Source organism: Podarcis muralis, chromosome 5 (genome assembly GCF_964188315.1).
Source record: "Podarcis muralis chromosome 5, rPodMur119.hap1.1, whole genome shotgun sequence".
Lineage (NCBI taxonomy): Eukaryota > Metazoa > Chordata > Lepidosauria > Squamata > Lacertidae > Podarcis > Podarcis muralis.
In genome coordinates this window covers 61,995,400-62,010,212 of record NC_135659.1, presented here as the reverse complement: position 1 = coordinate 62,010,212, position 14,813 = coordinate 61,995,400, and the positions used below count along the sequence as shown (strand labels likewise).

The window sequence follows — 14,813 nt, the reverse complement described above, 5'->3', positions numbered from 1 at the left end:
TGCCCTACACACCCAGATTTCATGTGTTTAGTCCAAGGGTCTGAAGGAGGCTTCTAAGTGTGTTTGGTTGAACACGCTGAGAGAAGCCTCCCTGTGATCAGAAACCCTGCATTATCAGGATTCCAGGCACTGAGGTAGCTTCAAAGCGTGTCCATCCAGACTTCTTCAGATGCTCAGACTAAATATGTGAAAGGGTGCAGCAGGTGTACACACTGGGAGTGGCATGCACACACTTCCCCCCTCTTGAGTTCATGAACTCCTGAAGAGGGCTTATGGTTCCCCAGCCACCCTGGCATATCTAGTGTAGGTTAGGAAGGTGGAACAAGGCATCTATTTCAGTAGGCATTGTCATATATTCCCGCAAGCATGATCTTCTTCCTCTACTTGTGATATTTTGCCCACAAATAAAGCTAGCAAAACATTTCCTCAAACCTGGCCTTCATGCCTCTGAGCCAAAGAACAGTGTGACGTTGGAAAAACAGGTAGAGGAGTTTATTCACGGCCAGCCTCTTGAGCAGCAGCTTGTCATCATGGAAAGCTGGCACAGTAGCACATTTTTATTAGAAAGGAGAGGGAGGGAAGGAGAGCTTACTAGAAGAAACTACTGACATACCACAGTTTGTTTAAAGATCTACCCCACCTTTGTAGTATATGAAGTCCTCAGGGCAGCTTACCACTCTAATAGTTTGGGGTTGCTTTGTTTTAATTATTTAAAAAGCATTAAGATAATATTAAAAGCAAGTAAAAAACAAACAAGGGCAGTTACAGTAAAGGTCTTAAAGACTTGGTCTAATAACAACAACAACAACAACAACAACAACAACAACAACAATAATAATATACCTAATTGACATAACCTAGTACCAAAAAGCTAACAATGGTTGTGCCAAGCAAACATGTTTAGGGAGAGAATTGCTCCAAGACAACCTTTTTATGGAGGTCAAAGGTCTCTTTTCATCAAGATGCTTCCCCCCCTTTGGGGGGGGGGGTAAAAACAACTAGTTCTCCTTTTGTTTCTTCTCAGCAGTTGCCACAAAGCTGGAGCTCCTCCTTACACCCAGTCCAGCTGGACTGCCATACTAAGGGTCCACATCCATATGTGAACTATGAAGACTTGCTCTCTCTTCCACATACGGCATAATGCTAGCTTCTCATGCCCTGCAACTGAATTCCCAAAACTGTCAAGAATTAATATGTTATGAGCCAAACCAAGGCACACCACAGGCAACACCTAGAAAGTGCCCACCACCAGAACAGGAGGACTGAAAGCAGCATTCTCCAGTTCTTTAGAGTTGCCTACCTAAGCCCCATGCCAACTGATATGGCTTAGATGACATGGTTCTCCCCACCCACCCCGCCAAAGAGAGAAGAGCACAGCATGAAAATCTCCTTTAAACCAAAGGAAAATATATGGACATTAAAGAGTTAAGAGAGACAATTCTCAGCTGTCCAAACTACTGCGCCACAATTCACAAAGCTATTCCAAAGTGGTGCATAGCAGAAATACCAAGGGCCCACAGAAATATGGCAAGTAGAACCACTGGTGTCTGGTGGCGCCAGTTTGCATGTTGACATACCGCATGAGGTTACACATGAAAGGCCATAGGGCAGGAGGGGGGAATATGATTAAGCAAAGCACCATTCTAATTTCTGTCTGGAACTGTCACCTCAGTCAGTCCACGCCCAAATCTCGGCCTCACGCAGTCGGGACACATGTCTTGGGAACCCACTTTAGATATTGCATTATAACCATGAGGGCTCCCCTCGACCCCTATTTAATCCAGGAACAATAAGGCCGCCTTTCTTGTTTCTGCACCCTTCATCTCAAAGAGATTTTACAAAATAAACAGACTATTTACATAATTTTTATTTAACACAGGCAGCTCAGCATTGAGAAGCATTTGCAGAGATAAGGACTAACCCTACAGTAAAGAGATCGCAATCTGAAAAAGACAGACAAGACAGACAGGATATTCTGGGAAAGAGAAGAGCAGAGGTGGAGGTTAAAAAGAAGGGTTTTGCTTTCATAAAAATTAAAAACTCACTCAATGATAGCCATGCATACACAAGAACTGTCACTTATAACTGGAGGGTGATTGCCTCTGAGGGAATTTCATGGAAGGGAAGCTAATAGCATTTCTAACTAAAACTACAAAGGAATTTAAGCGCCACTAAATGCAGCTACTGTACCATGCAAGCTGACTTTTGCTGTGAAAGTGGTGAATGCTCTGATTTAGATTTATGACCACCCAAGGAGAAGGCTTCAAACGTGCAGTGCTGAAAAGGGATCCCTTCATGTAGATCAAACATCGACTCCAATTCATTACTTCTGGTTGGATATTATTGCTCCAATGCCTCAGTGTGAAAAGGATTAAAGGATGATATTTCCCCAAAGACTGGAGCTGGTTTAACTATACCAGGTTGCTTGTGCTCAAATACAAATACTTCCCTTCTCTAAAAAAATATATTAAAAAATCAGCATAGGCTCGTGAAGTTTGGTAAGAAGACCTGTTTTCTTCCTTGTTTAAAAATATGGTGCTCGCTGCTAATGCCTGCTTCCCAAACAATGATGATAAACCAGGAAGCAAAGCCGAGGGGAAGAGAGAGAAGTTTGGGCTTCTGCTTTCGGCTCAGTTGGTAGAGCACGGGACTCTTAATGTCAGGGTCATGGGTTTGAGTCCCACACTGCATAAAAGATTCCTGCATTGCAGGGGGCTGGACTAGACGACCCCTGTGGTCCCTTCCATCTCTCTGGTTCTATTATTCTAAGTACAGTAGTACCTCGGGTTAAGAACTTAATTCGTTCTGGAGGTCCGTTCTAAACCTGAAACTGTTCTTAACCTGAAGCACCACTTTAGCTAATGGGGCCTCCCGCTGCCGCCGTGCGATTTCTGTTCTCATCCTGAAGCAAAGTTCTTAGCCCGAGGTACTATTTCTGGGTTAGAGGAGTCTGTAACCTGAAGCGTCTGTAACCTGAAGAGTCTGTAACCCGAGGTACCACTGTATGTCAAAATAAGAGGCAATAATTTTGGCACAACCATTTCTGGCTTTGTGTGACAGTTCCTATGCTCATGTTGAGCCCAGATCTCAGCTGCAGTTAACAGTGGTAAGTTCACCAATGTAGGTAAAAGTGCCCATAACAGTCAAGATATAAACATGTTGTTGTGACACAAAGTATTTCGATGACTTGTTACTAACTGAATCATTTCACAGTCAGTGGCATACATCTAGCTTTCATTATTCAAAAAAACTCAGGGCAGGGTTGAAACAAAAAGGTTCCTGTTCGCTTTCCATTGAACAACTGCATAAATGCTGCAAATAGACGGAGCTATGAAAATTTTTAATAATCCCAGATGTAATGCAAGCCTTTGACATTGACTCTTAAGTTATGTATTCAGTAATAATGGGGATTCTCTGCCTGTGGCAAGAGGGTCAGAGGTTAACACATTATACCTCAGGCAGCAAGTAGGACAGGGTTTGTACTACCTGATAAGCTATTTTGGATCAGCACGGGTGCCTGTTAAACTAGTTTACAGACCTAATTTACAGGTTTGATGTTACGAAGTAGAATTTCAACCATTTACAGTACAATTCTATACTTCTATAGTACACTTAGTACACTTAGAAGGAAGTCCTATTTAATTCAGTGAGGATTATTCCCAGGTATAGGATTACAGTGGTACCTTGGGTTAAATACGCTTCAGGTTACAGACGCTTCAGGTTACAAACTCAGCTAACCCAGAAATAGTACCTCGGGTTAAGAACTTTGCTTCAGGATGAGAACAGAAATCGTGCTCCGGCGGCACGGCAGCAGTGGGAGGCCCCATTAGCTTAAGTGGTGCTTCAGGTTAAGAACAGTTTCAGGTTAAGAACGGACCTCCAGAACGAATTAAGTTCTTAACCAGAGGTACCACTGTGCACTCTTAAACACCCTGGTGAACTTTCCAATCAGAACTTTCCTCATCCTCTGAAGGCTTTCAAAATTTATGTTGAAACAGAATGTATCTGAACATTTGCAGGACCAATTCAATACGGCAAAATCAACTGGCATTCCTAGTGTTTTGATTTACAAAACAGGCCCACTGAGTCGCTGTTGAGTACGGTAATTCAAACAAAGGCTAGGGAGTAAAGAAGGTCTCTCAAAACAGTATATGCCACATACACTCCTAGGATCATGGGGAGGAAAGGAAAAGTTCTGAATAGTTTAACATGCCCGTTTACCATATTTAAAATACAAACACACACAAGATAAAAGACGGCACTTAAGAGGTTGATATTAATTTTTCAAATCTAATGACTGATATTTAGAAGTTTAGCCCTCAGTAGCTTGCAATGAGATTTAAGTACTAAAATACAACAGCTTATAGATTTAATTCCCAGATCTTAACATCTGTTACAAGATGAAAGTACTTAGGAAATGGAATATCAAAAAGATATTTCTAATTAAAACTAGTTATAAAGAATCACAATAAAAAGGTAAACAGACATTATTTACCTTTTTTATTGTGATTGTTTATAATCCATCCCGCCACTAAACATACCCAGACACAAGATAGAAGATATCAAACAAAATGTAACATGCAGCAATAAAACTACAACAAAATCTTAATAAAAACATCAATATCCTTCTTTTTCTTGCTGTGATTAATCAATGTTATCATTAATGGCATGTATTCTTTTTATATTAAATATATGCATCCTTTTTGTATTAAAATATTCAATAAATCCATTTCATCATTAATAGGATGCTGAAATTTAACAATCCACACACTCCATAGTACAAGGTGTTCTTAGATCACTTAGGGAAGTGCCCGAATGATAATAGAATTTTCAAGGTTTAGCACTGTTTTCATATACAAGGCTTATTTCTTTCAAACCGCTTAAAGTCATAATGCACTCTTTATTCTAATTATATACTTTTAAGATTTTCAAGTAGTGGTGATCTTTAGGTTCATTTCCCCCACACCTCAAGTCCTTAAAAAACCCCACCACAATCACCACCCAATATTCTAGTTGTGAACATCTGTTGTTTACAAGTGCTCAGCCTGAAGGCTGCCAGGCTTGTCTGCATCCTCTTCAGGACACAGGCAGCCAAAAAGTCGCCTGAACTTCATGCTGGGATGTCCTGGCTGCTCTGATAGTTGGAAGTTGACAATTGCTGCTTAGCATCTCACTTCCGAAGATTATCCTCATTTTCTAAAGCCATTTTATCATCCTGTCTTAAAATAGGCCGCAGTGTTACTTTTGTTTAGCTGCTTGGTAAGATATGGCAGAGAACATGCTTTGTATATAGACTGTTTCAAGGTCCCTGGCAGGTCTAGTTAAAGGAACTCGGGCAAGAAGACTTAGAAAAGTCTCTCACCCAGGACACGCAGAGCTGCTGTCAGTATCATCACCGCCACCCAAAGAATACCAGGATAGCAAACAACAAACTACAAAAATAATTAAAGAAAAAACAAGCATCCTCACAACTACTAATTTCAAAGTTGCCAGAAACAATGTCTTTCAACCACCATGTGCCTAGGTGAACAGGAATGCATTAAAATTCTACCTAAACATTAACACTGAGGGAGACAGACACACCTCACCAGGAAAAACGTTCCACAAATGGGAGAGTCCTATTAAGAAGGTTCTGTTATGAGTCAGTGCCAACCAGGCAGCCTCCAGAGACAGCACCCCCAACAGGATCTCCCCTGTAGACTGTAAGAACTGAGATGGTTGATACTGGTGGAGGTGCTCTTTTGGATATTTGGGTGCCAAGCCGTTTAGGGCAAATATTAACAGCTTGAGTTGGGCATGGTAGCTCACTAGGAGCCACACACAGTGCTTTCAGGACTGGTGACCTGTGGTCCCATTGGGCTAAACCAGGGGTCAGCAACCTTTTTTCAGCAGGGGGCTGGTCCACTGTCCCTCAGACCATGTGGTGGGCCGGACTATATTTTGAAAAATAAAATGAACGACTTCCTATGCCCCACAAATAACCCAGAGATGCATTTTAAATAAAAGCACACATTTTACTCATGTAAAAACACCGGGCAGGCCCCACAAATAACACAGAGATGCATTTTAAATAAAAGGACACATTCTACTCATGTAAAAACACGCTGATTCCCAGACCGTCCTACGGGCCGGATTAAGAAGACGAAGAAGAGTTTGGATTTGATATCCCGCTTTATCACTACCCAAAGGAGTCTCAAAGCGGCTAACATTCTCCTTTCCCTTCCTCCCCCACAACAAACACTCTGTGAGGTGAGTGGGGCTGAGAGACTTCAGAGAAGTGTGACTGGCCCAAGGTCACCCAGCAGCTGCATGCGGAGGTGCGGAGACGCGAACCCAGATTACGTTACTACTGCTCTTAACCACTACACCACATTGGCTTCAAGAAGGCGATTGGGCCGCATTTGGCCCCCGGGCCTTAGGTTGCCTACCCCTGGGCTAAACCATTCACCAACCTGTACTAGCTGCAGATTCCGGACAGGAGGACCCCTGAAGCCGGACTTCCTCAGTCCAGGAATGGCTATAGCTAGTGGACCAGCCTGAGCTGGGCATAATTACTCCTAGCCACAGAGGCCACTTGGACAGATATGACATCAATGAGTCCTCCCAGGCTATGAACATATTCCTTCAGGGGGAGTGCAGCCACTCCCAAAACATCATCTACCTAATTCCCTGATATGAGAGCTGACTACCCACAAGCACCTCCATCTTTTCGGGGTTCAGTTTCGCTTTCTTGGCCCCAATACGGCCCATCACTGCTTCCAGGCACCAGTCCAACACCTCCACAGTCTCTCCTGATTCAGATGAAATGCACAGATAGAGCTGCATGTCATCAGTATACTGGTGACACCATGCTCCTCCTTGAAAAGAAATGTAATTAAGCATTTTGGAGGTTGAGCAGGCCATAGGTGTAATTTTGCAAGACAAAGCATAGCTATAGCACAGGTAATTTGGCAGTATAAATGATAGAACATATCAGAGTTACAAATGTCAGGGAAAAGTTGCTTCACTGTGGGACATTCAGTTCTCTAACCTTCATATAGGTAGTTCATTATAAATTATTATTATTATTATTATTATTATTATTATTATTATTCTTACTATTATTATTATTATTATTATTATTATTATTATTATTATTATTATTATTATTTGGGATGCAGCTGCACTGAAAGCCAGAAGTGGGCCTCATTCCTGAAATCTATGTTGAACTCTCCCTTTAGCAAATGCAAGCTCCTGATTCAACTACAGTCAAATACAGGTAGGAGTGTGTAATAGACTTGCCAATAAGAGCATTGTTAGCATTGGATCCTTCCATGCCACATAGCTCCTACTTCAGCAATAAGAGAAAACAGTAGCATCAGAAGTTTCCCCTGCAGGTAAATCCATTGTTCTGTATCCATTGCAGAGAGTTTGGGACTTGGAGCCAGATTTCAAACCATCTGCTACCCTGAAATAGTTCTGCTAAAGAACAAAATCTCTTGGGGCTTCCAAAGTGTTTGATTCAAAGCTTCAGTTTGAGGCCTCGGTGTCTGTTTTCCTGCACATTTAGCAGCACCATGACAAATTCAATATTCTTCTCCCTTCACGTCAATGACCAGAAAAAGTAGCTTATTTATATATCATGGCTACAAGTGCCTGAGCTCTTCTAATGTCATGTTGGACCCGTGTGGTAGACACAGAATAAACAATGCTTCACTGACTTCCATTCCTATAGCAGCTCATGGACTGGGAGAAACTTACGTTTCTGGAGCTACTTTGGGTAAAGTAAACCTGTTACAAAGGGACTGACAGGTTCCCCACCTTCCTTTCAAGGTAGGACAAACTTGGAGGTGACCTTTGTCTTATTTACTCACACATACACTCCACACTATGGCCTGAACATGTGTGAAATCGGAAGACACAGATCCGAGTCAGCTCCCTTTTAGTAACCACATGGCATTAGAAACCCCAACTGTGATTGAGATTCAATTTGAGACTGTGAATAAGTAAAGCTGTTTAATCTACACCACATTTCAAATTCAGGATGTGTGATTAAAGGATTCAAGATAAAGAAGTAAGAGATATCAGAAACTGCAAAAAAGAAAATGAAGCAGTAATTTTTCTTACTAATCCATCCTCCAATATAGTCCCTACATTATTAGTTTTATGGCTTACATAAAGCAGCATCCTTCTTATATGCAGTTGGATGCACAAGACCTGCTGAGGCAAGGGAGACAAACAACCCCATTTTAAATTTGTGCTTCAAGGGGACAATGATAGTTGCTGGAGTGAGTGGGGAAAGGGGAAATGGAAGTGTGGGGGACAAGCATGTTGTCTGAATCCCAAGGGCCTTAAATCTTGTCATTCACTGGAAACAGGAAAGGAGAGAGGTAAAATGGGGATATTGCCCTTTTGGTCCCCCGTCAAATGGGCTTATTAACAGGTGAAGAACATCCTTGTGAGTGTTCATACACTGCACAATGCCTACATGTGTTGCTTGCTCTGCCCTTACAGAAGAAGAGTTTAGAAGACATGAAAAAAATTCAAGAGAGACAGAAAGATGCTGCTATTCTCACAAAATCTTGTAAGAATTGCAGCACAGGCCTTCAAGTGCCTTCTCTCTTGTTTCAAACTGGAGGCTTTTGTGGAACGCCATGGATGACAGACAGATGGCAGGTGACACAAACAGCTGAGATGGAAAGTAGAGGCATTTGAAGGGTCTCAGACTGATCTTCAGATGAGAGGATTCCTGAGTAGCAAGAAAGAACATGACTTACAGTTACAAGCATTTCAAAAATCCATATTAGGGGAATACCTTTAAACTGGCCAACCGTGTGTGTGTGTGTGTGTGTGTGTGTGTGTGTGTGTTGGTGTGCAAGTGTTTTGCGTTCTCCTAAGCTCTTCATCAGGCTAGACAGTAAAATAAAGCGAAGTGAGAGAGGAGAGAAAAATTGTCACACCCTATGGTAAGGAGAGCTTGACTAGCAGGTATTGCTATTAGGTATTGCCCTGAGATGAATTCTGGTATTGTTTTTTATGGACAAACACAGCTACCTTTCATTCGGCTTGAAATATACTGAATTTAGCCATTAAACAGCAGAAGTGGAAGAAGAGAGTCTTCTGTCACCTGAAGATAAAACTTGATTCTCTGAGGGAACATTTCCTCCAGCTGTTAGGTAAAGTTACCAAATTTGCTTCTATTGACGTTTAGGCACACCACCAAAATTAATCTCTCCCTGTTGTCATTCATCGTATACCGCCCTATTTTCTCCCTAGTTTCTTTTTATTACTGTTTTCCACCTATGATGGAAATTCTGTGTCTTACCCAAAGGTAAAGGAACAAACTTGGGATTAACAGTTGGTTGTTGTAATTCCAGAGTTGAGGAATCAGTCTTTGCTATTTCTCTCCCCCCCCCCCCCCAGGCTTTGGTGCAACCTGATACCTGTGTGGTACATAAAGGAGTTTCATCTGAATGCCTGCTACTTCCTTCCCCATTCTGCATTAAGATTCATACCAGATATAGAATCATGGCATCATCACCAGCAGTTTTTCTCCCTGCCCCAACTTTGCTTTGCTTACCTCCTACCCTGGTGAAAAGTTCAGCAGCACTCAAAAGCTTGCATGCTATTTTGTGATACTTCAGTAGGCCTATCAAGACACTAATACAGATTTGGCTAATACAGATTTTGGAGTTATTCTTATGAGCCAACATAAGAATACCTTTACTTTTTGTACAACTTGGAACACACAAAGATCACCAGTGTTGAAGCAATGATTCTTTAACATCAACTTCGTTGGACTGGCCATGTTGTTCAGATGCCTGATTATCATCTTCCAAAGCAACTACTCCCAACTTAATAATGGAAAGCAAAATACCAGAGGAAAACAAAAGAGGTTTAAAGACGCTCTCAAGGCAAATCTTTTAAAATATAGTATAAGCACTGGTAACTTGGAAACACTGACCTGCAAGCGCTCCAACTGGAGAACAACCTTTACCAAAGGTGTCATGGACTTTGAAGAAGCACAAACTCAAGGTGAAAAGGAGAAACGTGCTAAGAGGAAGGCACATTTGGCAAACCGTCACCATGATCAACTCCAGCCCAGAAACCTATGTCCCTACTGTGGAAAGACGTGTGGATCCAGAATTGGCCTCCACAGTCACTTACAGACTCACTGTTAAGACCGTGTTCATGGAAGACAATCTTACTCGGCTACGAGTGATCGCCAATGAAGACGAAGAAGAGACAACTTGGAACATTTCAAAGCTGTAAACAGTGATATTATCCTATAATCACCACTGACTGGGGAAAAATTGATCACACCACTGCAAAACAAGCAGGGAAACCACCAAAATAGCATCTATAAGATGCAAACACTAAAACAGGAAAAGCTGCTCGTGACAGAATTCTGGCCTCCAACAACCTATGAAATATTACCCCAAAACACAGGTTTCATGGGTTGTGAAATTTTTGCTGTAGGGATGGGTGAGATTCAGTGCTAGGAAACTGGTTATTTCCATAACTTAAAAGGTTGTGTACTCCAAATTAGAACAACGGATCATATTCACCATTTTATCTACTTTTGATACTCATCACGCTTCAGGCTATAATCATATGGGAAACCAAGACACTCTGCTTTAACAAACAAAATTTCACCCATGAACAGAAAGAAAAAAAGGAATCTGCTACAACTGTTCCCCAACACTTCTGAGTAACACACACTGCAGCATTAATTAAAAGCCTGCTGGCTAGCTTAACAACTTCCATATCAAATGTTCAACTGAAACACCCAACAGAAGGAAAGCAGCAGCTATAGGCAAAATGTCTCTAATGAGAGAGCATTTCCACTAGGGAAATTTGACACCATCATTAAACAGAAGTTTATTCTTGCACTTATCACTGGAAAAACCTAGGGGTTGTGCATTTGGACTACACAAGAACTAACAACTACCCAAAACTGACATTTCTCTTTAATGGCACACAGAGTGCAGATCTAAAGCATTTTTAAAGCCTCCCGCTGTTGATGGAAAATGGCAGACAAAAAATGTTCAAGACACAATTATAGTTCTATAAATATGAGAAGGACACTTACAACTCTCTTTATTGGCTATGCTGAGGGGATCAGGCTTTGGTGGTGATGTAGTGCAGTGTATGTCTTAATGAGGATGTTTGCATTAAGTATCAGTTAGGGGGAGAACAAAAGGTGAACCACTTCAAAGCTGTATAAAAAGGAAGCCAAAGGGTGAAAAGTTAATGGCTTTCAGAGGAAGACTTTCTAGTAAAAAGGAAGGTTGCATCTCCCATCACAGCCAAACCGTATTCCCAAACACAGCAATTAAATCGAGTAATAAAAACAAAGCATTCTAATCCCTCAATGGCTGGAAATTAAACAAACTGAATTTAGGATGGAGGCTCATCCAGATGGATCTTTTCTCCCGAGAACAGGCTGAATATTCTGGAGCAGATATTATTGTGATCCCAACACTGATTTTACATCAAGCTGCCATCCCAGCTGCTATCCCAACAACACATTTTGAAAGGCTTCGCACGTTGTCGAGCTATGCAGCAGAAGTTAGGAAGGTTCCCTTCTCCCTGTAGTCCAATACAGACAACAAGCAGGGCCTTTCCCCCTTTCCAGAGATGGGCATCTTGTCCATCTGAAAGCAATACTAGATCTCATAAGGAGCCAGAAAGCCATGTCTAATTTACACATCATTTGCATTTCTTGCATGGCATTCCCATGAGTCTTGGAACTGCAAAACCACAAGATGTTGGCTGCATATATTCTGCCACAAAACATATCATGAATTTGGCATTCATGAAATGTGAGAAACTTGCAACCCTGGGATCAAAAAATTTGCTAGGGATATTTTAGAAGCAGGGAAGTTTAGCACACTAACATCTATTAGATTGAGTTCTCTTGGATGCCTCCATGTTTCTGTTCTTTTAAACAATTCTATGCTATCACATGTTCATACACATCTCTGAAAACGTTTGTGCTAGGAACATTTTAAGATGAAAATAAAGTTTCTAGGATAAGAACACTGAGATATTACAGAAGCACCTTCGCCATGTGCTTCTGAGTTCATGGGCAATACATTTCCATTCTGTTCCAAAATACTGGTATCTTACATAAAATGCTGCACAATAGGCAGATTAGCAGGGATATTGCTCAATGCAATGAAGGATTAGTGCATTTGCACAGAGATGGGGTTAAGAGGATGTGTGGGGGGGGGAGGAACGCCATCACCTCCCCCAATGAACGAAGGGTGGTCCGTTAAAGGACTCCGGGGGGCGTGGCCCTGTCCGAAGCCTATGGAGGTGAGGGCCAAAGGCACGCCCCAGAGCGGTGACCCGGGGGAGCTCTTAGCCGACGTGCCTCAGCGGGAGACTCCCCCGATTAGTGTTAACCCTTCCCCGTGCCTCCAGCAAATGGGCTGGAGCCGGATAGTCGATAGGACCAATGCCTAAGCCAATGCCTCTCATTCCTGAATTCAATAAAGTTGTGGCCTAATTCGCCCAATTAACCTTAATTATGGTGTCTCGTGTGTTTATTTATCTTGGTGGGGGGCGGGAACTCGCCACGCAATTCTATGCTATCACGTGTTCATACACATCTCTGAAAACGTTTGTGCTAGGAACATTTTAAGATGAAAATAAAGTTTCTAGGATAAGAACACTGAGATATTACAGAAGCACCTTCGCCATGTGCTTCTGAGTTCATGGGCAATACATTTCCATTCTGTTCCAAAATACTGGTATCTTACATAAAATGCTGCACAATAGGCAGATTAGCAGGGATATTGCTCAATGCAATGAAGGATTAGTGCATTTGCACAGAGTATCTTGGCCACCTTTAAGTTTGCAAAGCAAACAAACACAGTCTTGAGGGGATACATAGTATTAGAAACCAGGTTTTTATTCAAATATCAATTTTTTAAATGAAACACGTAACTCACCAGAGCCATGGAGCTATGGGATAAAAGATCATGTCCTACTGAGACAATGAAAATGCAGAGGACTGTCCCATTTGGCTCACAATTTGGGGGGCAGTTCCCTTTAAAAGCACCATCTTCAAGTGCATACATGCAGCTCCAGAAATAAATGTAGCCGGCAGAGGAAGCAAGAATGAATCATGGTCACATATGCTCCCTAAGATCTCACTTATGACTTTGATACAAAAGCAGCTTCTCTTTCTCTTTATCCCCTCCCCCCTCAAACTGTGTGGCTGTCAGATATAGATGGTGACCCACTCTGACTGCTGTCCTTCAGGCTTGAAGGACGCAGCTATACAATACTGAGCCCCCATCCTTTGACATTGATGTCAAACAGCCTTCCATTCATTTTCAGAGGATTCACAATCCATATCCATTCTCAAAGCCAATGTAAGCAGCAGGAGAGGCTCATTTCCTCCTCTCCTTTTGCACATCCTGTCATTGACGCCAGTGATTATCATAACAGAGAATGGGAGGAGCCCCTGCTAGCAACCCATGGCAAATAGGTGGGAAATGCTGGTGCTGCTTGCATGTGTGAAACCTCTCACAGGCATCAAAGCCGAAGCACTTCAAATAAAGTCACAGCAGCCACAGTTCACAAAGATCAGCAACAAGCTACAGTGGCACAGCTTTAGGAAGAATCCTTGCTTTCCAATGGCCACACTTTATACTGACAAAAACACCAGTTATGTGTTAGATTTGCATCCTCCACTCTGGGTTCCTTATCTTTAACGCACAAAAGAGGAGGGAAGGAAGCAGTAACAGAGGACATAAAAGTACCAGATTTCACAGGAGACTGTGCATCTTCCCACTGGGCAAGCAACCAAGAGATGAGCACAAGTGCTGTGATGCTGCAGAGATCACATACGCTGACACTACACATTTGAATGCCCCACCCTCCCAAGCTAAATCTGGAAGGAGGAGCAGGTTAAAAACTACTGTTCAGCATTTGCTTCACAGGAAAAAACCAGACAGGAAGAATAAATACACCACGTACTTTGTTATAGACAAATTTCATTCATTCATAAATAGATAGGTTTTCATGTTATTTGTTTGTTTTACCCCCTCCCTTGCACAAGAAAGAAGACTTTACTTGAATTGCTGGTCTTTGGTGCTCCTTGTTTTTGCCAGAAATCGTTCAGCTAGCTTCTCCAAGTTCCTGGAGTAATCCATCTCGATCTCAGCCTTTTTGCGGAAAAAATCCTGCAGGTCCTGGAGCAGCTGGACTCTAAGCTCACATTGCTGATCAAGACATTTCAGTTGTTCAATAAGCTGGGCTCGGATCTCTGTAAAACAAAGGGGGAGGGAAGCCACACACTGAGTGTTAAAACAGATTCTTAAAAAGATCATAAAATATAACAAGATGTCTGGTGGTCATAGTGCTAGAACACTGGTTAAAACTAAGCAGGCATCAGGTAAGAAACTGCCTGAGAGAGCCATGTCAACAACTCTGAGCTACCTAAAGAAGAGCCAAAATTGTACAATCATACAGTGTAGTACCAGATAGTGTTATATACAAGTATATAATTGGAGGTAGTGTTAGAAACTGGGATAGAGAAGCTAGGAGCCAAATGGCTCCTGGGACCTTGGTTGTAGGCGCCAAAACAGAATGTCTAGTTGTCACTTGGGGGAGGGGGGGTGGGAAACACTCTTTATTATTTTCATAAGCATGAACCAATATGAAATTCACATAAGTGACACAATGTTCATATCACATTTTTAACAGAAATAGTTAATACATGTTTAATTTGGTGTTTACAATAAAAATATTGGTACCATACTTCAGTTTTCAAAATACTCTACTCTTTATTGTTAAACTCCTTAACATATTGTTTATCC

The 14,813-nt window shown here is 41.8% G+C and overlaps 1 protein-coding gene across 5 annotated transcripts in view; it reads right to left on the bottom strand.

Annotated features, from left to right (window-relative positions):
* SRGAP2 (SLIT-ROBO Rho GTPase activating protein 2) overlaps nt 1–14,813 on the bottom strand; it is a 200,742-nt gene that overhangs the window by 125,650 nt on the left and 60,279 nt on the right. For 4 of the 5 annotated variants that reach the window (XM_028734363.2, XM_028734362.2, XM_077929019.1 and 1 more), the window contains exon 3: nt 14,068–14,260. The exons of the other annotated variant lie outside the window; for it this stretch is intronic. In XM_028734363.2, coding sequence (XP_028590196.2) covers nt 14,068–14,260 — 193 coding nt within the window. The remainder of the gene's footprint in view (nt 1–14,067; nt 14,261–14,813) is intronic. 5 annotated transcript variants of the gene reach the window in all.